The sequence below is a fragment of the Coregonus lavaretus genome (genome assembly GCF_964263955.1).
Source record: "Coregonus lavaretus genome assembly, contig: HAP1_SCAFFOLD_7710, whole genome shotgun sequence".
NCBI classification, from domain to species: domain Eukaryota; kingdom Metazoa; phylum Chordata; class Actinopteri; order Salmoniformes; family Salmonidae; genus Coregonus; species Coregonus lavaretus.
The window spans coordinates 5,100-12,624 of record NW_028157127.1 but is presented as its reverse complement, the minus strand read 5'-3'; the positions used below and the strand labels follow the sequence as shown (position 1 = coordinate 12,624).

General features: G+C 47.1%; 1 protein-coding gene across 1 annotated transcript; it reads left to right on the top strand.

Moving 5' to 3' along the window:
* Positions 1 to 273: 273 nt before the first annotated feature.
* On the top strand, positions 274 to 4,814 carry LOC311125786 (actin, cytoplasmic 1). The gene is made up of 6 exons (XM_084199818.1): positions 274 to 362; positions 1,872 to 2,000; positions 2,328 to 2,567; positions 3,267 to 3,705; positions 3,817 to 3,998; positions 4,398 to 4,814. The coding sequence occupies exons 2-6, from the start codon at positions 1,878 to 1,880 to the stop codon at positions 4,539 to 4,541; spliced, it is 1,128 nt and encodes a 375-aa protein (XP_084055944.1). The 5' UTR covers positions 274 to 362; positions 1,872 to 1,877; the 3' UTR covers positions 4,542 to 4,814.
* The last annotated feature ends 2,711 nt before the right edge of the window (positions 4,815 to 7,525 follow it).

Genomic DNA, 7,525 nt, shown 5'->3' with positions numbered 1-7,525 from the left:
CTGTGTTCTGTAGGCCTCAGAAAACATTTCACATCTTCCATTTGATTTTCCCCTCATTCCTTTTCCTCCTTTTCTCTTAAAGTCGGTAGAGAGAGAGAGAGAGAGAGAGAGAGAGAGAGAGAGAGAGAGAGAGGGGCGTTTAACCGGTTGGTGAGTGCAGCCAGCAGCGGCGTGACGTCGGACCAATCAGATCGCGCGAATCCGAAAGTTTACCTTTTATGGCTCGAGCCGGGCATCTGACCGGAGATAAAAAGCACGCGCCCACCGGGTCCCGGTTCACTTTGAGCGCAGTCACCGGCGGGATATAATTAACCTTGAAACCGGTTTCCTAACATCGACAACCCCTCCCCCCCAACCAAAAGGTAAGATTAACGACACATATCAAGTATTAAATGGCGTAGTTTGACGACAGATACAAAGTAAACACGGCTCTGGTTGCATATTTTTAGATGATTTTAATACGGTTTCTTACATAGATAGCGAGGACATGAACCACGAGGCTCTTTGTATGATTTTGAGGTAGCTAGTCTGTCTGACGTGCTGTTTTTGAAGTAATGCACATGGATAATTATCTTCAGATGTGTTGACTGAGCATGTTTCGGCTGGCTTTGAAACATGTTAACGTTTTGAAATGGGAGATGTAGTTAATGGAGCGGATATGCGGCTCGCAGGTGCAAATGCGTGACTTGTTAGGTAATCAATAACCGGTTGACTCATACTCTTCTACAACGGTCACCTGCATGAAACATATATATATTTTTGTCGACATATTCATGTGTTAACTGATTATTTTACCGGCCGTTGGATCCCCGGTAAAGGGGCTCTAGGACTGGGGTCTTTGTACTTCCTGAGGCGGGGTGCGACCTAGTTTATCCTGGTAGCTAGTTAGCTTAGTAGCATGTTAACACCGCCCTTAATATAATAATATAATAATAATAATTATTACCACCGCCCTTCAGCCTCCACACACAGTTAGGGAACTGGACGTTAGACCCACTAAACGTTACTGGCCTGTAGTACTAAGCCGTGCTGGTCATTATAACTTGACCGGTTAGCCAGCTACCTCACCAGTATTTGGGTTGTATGGACGGGGGCATGGTCGTCATAGTCCCTGAGCGGTTAGTCAGTAACGTTCACGGTAAACCGGCCAGCAAGGGAGGAAGGGTTGCAAAACTTCATCTGTTATCAAGGTGTGGCCAGCAGGAAATGGCCTCTCGCCAGGCAGTTTTTTTTTTAACAGCACTGGTCTGGCAGTTTGGTTAACGTTAGCTGCATAAAACTGAATTAATAATTCTGGCGAATAGTTGTTGGTTATTCTCTTTGTTGGAGCCCCTCTAGCAGTAATCAAAGCTTTTGAAGGGAGTAATACTTGAATTGCATATTGAAAGGAAGTGCCGAGTTTTTTTTAAGCGGTTTATTCCAAGTCATGACGCACATTAAGTCCGATTCCGCGGTCGTCTTGTGTTCTCGGTTCCGTTTGGGGTAATAAAATGGCGGGGTGGGGTGGGGAAATACACTTGGTAGAGGGAGTGGTCACGTCCGGGGTTTGTAAATGTCAAAATGTTGCTTTCTGCTTGAACCTTGTCGTTGTGGCCCTGCGCACCGCAAAGCTGCTGAAACTCTCTCAACATGTCCTTATATGGTAACATCAGAATACAGCGTCGCCTTCCCTTTGTCTGGCGGAGCGGAGGGCGCGGCGCGGCGCGGTTTCCACCTAGTGGCCAAAACACTGTAATTGCACCCTGACAGGAAGTGACGCCTTCTCGTCACAAGGGCCGCTGTTGCGGAAGTGTTTCTGAGGGTTGACGCTCTTTTCGTCAAACGTGTGGGTTTCTAACAGTTTATTTTCCGTTTTTTTCTTTCTTTTGCAGTTCAAAATGGAAGATGAAATCGCCGCACTGGTTGTTGACAACGGATCCGGTATGTGCAAAGCTGGATTCGCCGGAGACGACGCGCCTCGTGCTGTCTTCCCCTCCATCGTCGGTCGTCCCAGGCATCAGGTGAGGACCGAGGGTTTTACCGGAAATGTACCCATTATTATTACAAATGCACGAATGTAAACAAACCTCACTAGATGGGCTTTGGAACATACATTTTCAGTTAAACATTACGAATTGTTGTTTGATTTGACTGTTTACCGTTATAATTATAGGCCTAGTGACTAGAATATGGGATGGGATGCTCTCATAGTTTTGATCACATCCCTGAGAAGTGGGGCTGCTTACAACCGGCCCCGCGCACGTTCTCAATGTATTCAGACTCACTATTGAGCGCATTGCTTAGTTAGTGTTTGTGTGTATATACGCTAACCCTGTATCTGTCTTCAGGGAGTGATGGTTGGGATGGGCCAGAAAGACAGCTACGTGGGAGACGAGGCCCAGAGCAAGAGGGGTATCCTGACCCTGAAGTACCCCATTGAGCACGGCATCGTCACCAACTGGGACGACATGGAGAAAATCTGGCATCACACCTTCTACAACGAGCTGAGAGTGGCACCAGAGGAGCACCCCGTCCTGCTCACTGAGGCCCCCCTCAACCCCAAAGCCAACAGGGAGAAGATGACCCAGGTACGTCACTCACCACCTCTTCCTTTCCCTTTTTACTGTTCCTCCGTTCTGCCCCCCGATCCTCCATCTTCCTCACACTCTCCTCCTCCTCTCCTCCAGGACCCCCCTCTCTCTTCTGACAGCTGATTTGTCCCGTCTCTCTGGAAGGTGCAGGTCTTTCTCCTGCCTGTGTTATGCCTCGGCACCCTGCTGGCTTTAATGATGACTGATTATGGGCGTATAGAACAAGTTGCAGCACTTTTAAAACGATTTATGTTATTGATAACAATAAGATGGCACTCTGCTAGTTGGATTTTTTTGAGTTACTGTAACAGTTACAGCAACACTAATACTACAGCGGTCTGTAATTGACCTACACTGACCAGTAGGAATGACTGCTGTGTTTCTGAACAGTTTTTCTCTCCACTAACGTTTCCCTCGACTCACTATCGCATGTTGTGCTGTGACTACTGTATTCCTCCATCACCAATACTCCATCCCCCCCTCTACTGTATTCCTCCAGCACCATGTCTCCATCCCCCCCCCTCTACTGTATTCCTCCAGCACCATGACTCCATCCCCCCCCTCTACTGTATTCCTCCATCACATGACTCCATCCCCCCCCTCTACTGTATTCCTCCAGCACCATGACTCCATCCCCCCTACTGTATTCCTCCAGCACCATGACTCATCCCTCGCTCCCCTCTCTCTCCTCTCCAGATCATGTTTGAGACCTTCAACACCCCCGCCATGTACGTGGCCATCCAGGCTGTGCTTTCCCTGTACGCCTCTGGCCGTACCACCGGTATCGTCATGGACTCCGGCGACGGCGTGACCCACACGGTGCCCATCTACGAGGGCTACGCTCTGCCCCACGCCATCCTGCGTCTGGACCTGGCCGGACGCGACCTGACGGACTACCTCATGAAGATCCTGACGGAGCGAGGCTACAGCTTCACCACCACGGCCGAGAGGGAAATCGTGCGCGACATCAAGGAGAAGCTGTGCTACGTGGCGCTGGACTTCGAGCAGGAGATGGGCACCGCCGCGTCCTCCTCCTCTCTGGAGAAGAGCTACGAGCTGCCCGACGGACAGGTCATCACCATCGGCAACGAGAGGTTCCGCTGCCCAGAGGCCCTCTTCCAGCCATCCTTCCTCGGTGAGTCTTTTTTTTAAAAACTAGCACTCTACAACAGCCAATCGGATCAGGCCGACAGTCTTGTGAGCCCCCTGTCGTGACGGCCGTGTTGTCTCCTCTCTCTCTCCCCAGGTATGGAGTCTTGCGGCATCCACGAGACCACCTACAACTCCATCATGAAGTGCGACGTTGACATCCGTAAGGACCTGTACGCCAACACGGTGCTCTCTGGAGGCACCACCATGTACCCCGGCATCGCTGACCGTATGCAGAAGGAGATCACCTCTCTGGCCCCCTCCACCATGAAGATCAAGGTTAGAATAACTACTGATAGCTGCCTGTCCACAACAACTACCGACTAGGGGCTGATGCCAGTCATCCAATCTGATGTCCTGCCCTGTCAACACCAGTATTACCTCACACCTACTAGGCTTAGCCTCCAGGCCCCTTTATATAGAAGGCCAGGACATCCGCTGTTACAGTAGTCTAATACAGTAAAAGTTATCCAATTCAGACCTTCCAACAGCAAAACAATGCACAACTTAAAGTATCCAGTAGAGATGATCCAAGTCCTGTCCCTTACCTGTTCTCTAACCTCATGTCTCTGCTGCCACCGTGTGGTCAGAGTTTAGTACTGCAGTCAAAAAGCGTGTTAATCTAACCCAGCGTCTCTCTCTCTCTCTCTCTCCTCTCTCTGTCTCTCCTCTCTCCAGATCATCGCCCCTCCAGAGCGCAAGTACTCTGTGTGGATCGGAGGCTCCATCCTGGCTTCTCTCTCCACCTTCCAGCAGATGTGGATCAGCAAGCAGGAGTACGACGAGTCTGGCCCCTCCATCGTCCACCGCAAATGCTTCTAAACAGACTGTTCCCCCATCCCATACCGACCCGACTACCACTTCAGCTCTGCCACAAGACACACACCCCCCCCGGAGGGAGAGGGCCGCAGAGTGAGCCCAACCCAGCTTCTCAGTCTCATTGGCATGGCTTCTGTTATTTTGGCGCTTTTGACTCAGGATCTGGAGGAGAGAAAAAAACAAAAAAAAACAACTGGAACGGGTGAAAGGCTCGAGTAAATTGAGGACCCTGAGATTCTACAACCATGCAGCTGAGGACTTTAAAAAAACAAAACACATGTACATTCTCTTTTCTTTCCAGTCATTCCAATTGTTAAACTTTTGTTCAGAACAGGTATTTGCCTCTGTGAAGGCTGTCCACTCCGACCCTCCTGCCACGGCATACTTTAACATGGGGTAGTATGGCTTGTATGTAAATTATGTCACGATGTCGTCTGTTTTTTTTTTTTGTACTTTCAGCCTTAAAGTCTTGGTCCTGTTTAATTTTTTGTTTTGTTTATGCAAATGAACCCGAGCGTGACCTCTGCTGGAGGGGGGGGGGGTCAGAGGGGTGCCAGAGGGACCACCGTGGGGGCCAACTTGTACACTGACTAAACTCCCAATAAAAATGCACATGTGTTCTGACATGACTTCCTGTCTGAGACTCCTTCCTACCTGTACTGTTCAATGTTGTCTGGGTGGGGTGGCGGGAGGCTTTTTGGTGTCTAGGGGTATTTTAAAGTTGTGTAACTACAAGGGGGACCTGGGTAATACGGGGTGGGTTTCAGTCGAGGCTCAAGCCCCTGAGTGGCCCTGCCAGAGGCCGGACTTGAACCCCATCTTAACATCTCTTGGAGACGCCTGAAAATGGCTGTGCAGCAACGCTCCCATTGAGCGACGAGGGTTAGAATAAGGCTGTAACGTAACAAAATGTCAGGGAGAAAGTCAAGGGGTCTGAATACTTTCCTTAGGCACTGTAAATAGAACACCATTTTCTCTCTATGCCTATTCTGACCTTGGGAGTTTAAGCATGAGAATAGCACGCTTTCACCTACTGTTAGGCTAGAATAAATGACGGTGTGGTGGCGGAGGTATGTTCATATTCGGACCGTGACTTAATTCCCCTCATCGTTCTACCACCTTTTATGCTTGAGGAAACCATGAATAAGGTTTAGTGAACCTGCCGGTTCCAAGTGGGGGGGGAAAAAGCATATTTTTTCCGAATAGAAATAACGGCATTCTCTATGCACTGCAATTTTACAGATTTGATTAATAAATAGCTGTGCTGTTATTCAAGAATTGTAATTGTCTTCATCTGTGTGGATGAAATTTGGAGACCCAAGCAGTAACGCTGGGTTGATGTATGCGCTTTAGAATGTCTCATATGCCCGGGCTTTTCTCCCATTTTATTTTTATTTTACAGTTTATCATGTTTAAATATTAGCCGCTATCGGGGGGAGCCACCGTCCTGAGGGTCGCTCAGTATTACTGGATCATGTTTGGCTAACATTGTGCAGTAATTTGGGACACGTTGCCTATTTGAATCATTATGGGACTCAGACTACAAGTAGCTGGTTAAACCTGGTTTACGATAACTGGACCGTTGTCATTCAGTTCCATGATTAGTGAGAATTAGTGTCGATTTATGAGATTATTGTTCAACCCCTATCGTACACTTTTTTTCCCCCCACATTCCAATATTTCATGGATTGAACTTGAATATGACAACTTTCAGGATGAGTCAAACCACTGTATTTTTTCCCCCATCAATATATTTAGGCGTAAAGGCTTTCCAACCCGTTTTTTTTTTCTTATTCATACATACTTTGATAACCCTACATTTTGTCTAAATAATCTACAAAATCGAAGTATTTTTTAAAATCTACCAGTTGGTGTTGAAACGGAGACGAATATGCATAGATGGCTTTCTTTCATTGATCTCTGTACTGTGAACCCGTTCTCTCCATGTATTCCAGTGAGTCTGTGGACAAAATTATAATTAAAAGGTACACCGTATTTAAAAGGGATGGCTTAAGCTAAATGTACTGAAAACCCCATTGAATGAAAAACTGTCGGCAAGCAAGTGGGAGGGTTTTTCAGCGTTGGATGAAATGTATTCAGAACGCGCAAAGGTAGCCACACCTGCATCTGTGTTTCCCAACAGATCAGTTAAAGGTGTGTGCAACACATAGCAGACTGCTGTTTCAGTTATCCTATGAATTATACTGTATATGCCCTCATTGAAATACACAACAAGCTCTCACATAGTCCCATTGGTGCGGCGCATAATTGGCCCAGCGTCGTCCGGGTTTGGCCGCATGAAATCTTTTGTTTGGGCCGTTCAACTAAACATCCTAAAATGTCAAGAAATTACGTGGCGTTTTTGGTGTAACAGTAACGTTACACTATGCTATTATATTGGCTTCTGTTACCGTAGAATACTAATGAAATCAGTGCCCAAGATGTCTACGTCGGTCCGCTAATACAGGACTAGTAAAGGCCCAGTACAATACTTTAGTGAAACTAATGGAAACTAAATGTATTTAAGTGTTTACCAGCATTTGTAACTTGAGTCTGATAATTATCTGTACAAAACAGTTAATCTGATCGTGCTGATGGTCCTCTGTAGCTCAGCTGGTAGAGCACGGCGCTTGTAACGCCAGGGTAGTGGGTTCGATCCCCGGGACCACCCATACACAAAAAAAAAAAAATGTATGCACGCATGACTGTAAGTCGCTTTGGATAAAAGCGTCTGCTAAATGGCATATTATTATTATTACTTAAAAATACTTGCTTAATATATGTTTTCCAGTTTCTTGAAATACTTTGCAAATGAAACTTATTTCTATGTGAAAACTTAAATGGTCTTCATTCCTTTTACATTTTAGTAGTAGTCCCCTGTAGCTCAGTTGGTAGAGCATGGTGCTTGCAACGCCAGGGTTGTGGGTTCGTTTCCCACGGGGGACCAGTACGGAAAATGTATGCACTCACTAACTGTAAGTCGCTCT

Bases quoted from the DNA above. Each gene is read 5' to 3' on its own strand.
- LOC311125786 (XM_084199818.1), top strand. From the start codon at position 1,878: ATGGAAGATGAAATCGCCGCACTGGTTGTTGACAACGGATCCGGTATG. The intron at 2,568-3,266 runs GTACGTCACTCA...TCTCCTCTCCAG, and splicing joins ACAGGGAGAAGATGACCCAG to ATCATGTTTGAGACCTTCAA. The intron at 3,706-3,816 runs GTGAGTCTTTTT...CTCTCTCCCCAG, and splicing joins CTTCCAGCCATCCTTCCTCG to GTATGGAGTCTTGCGGCATC.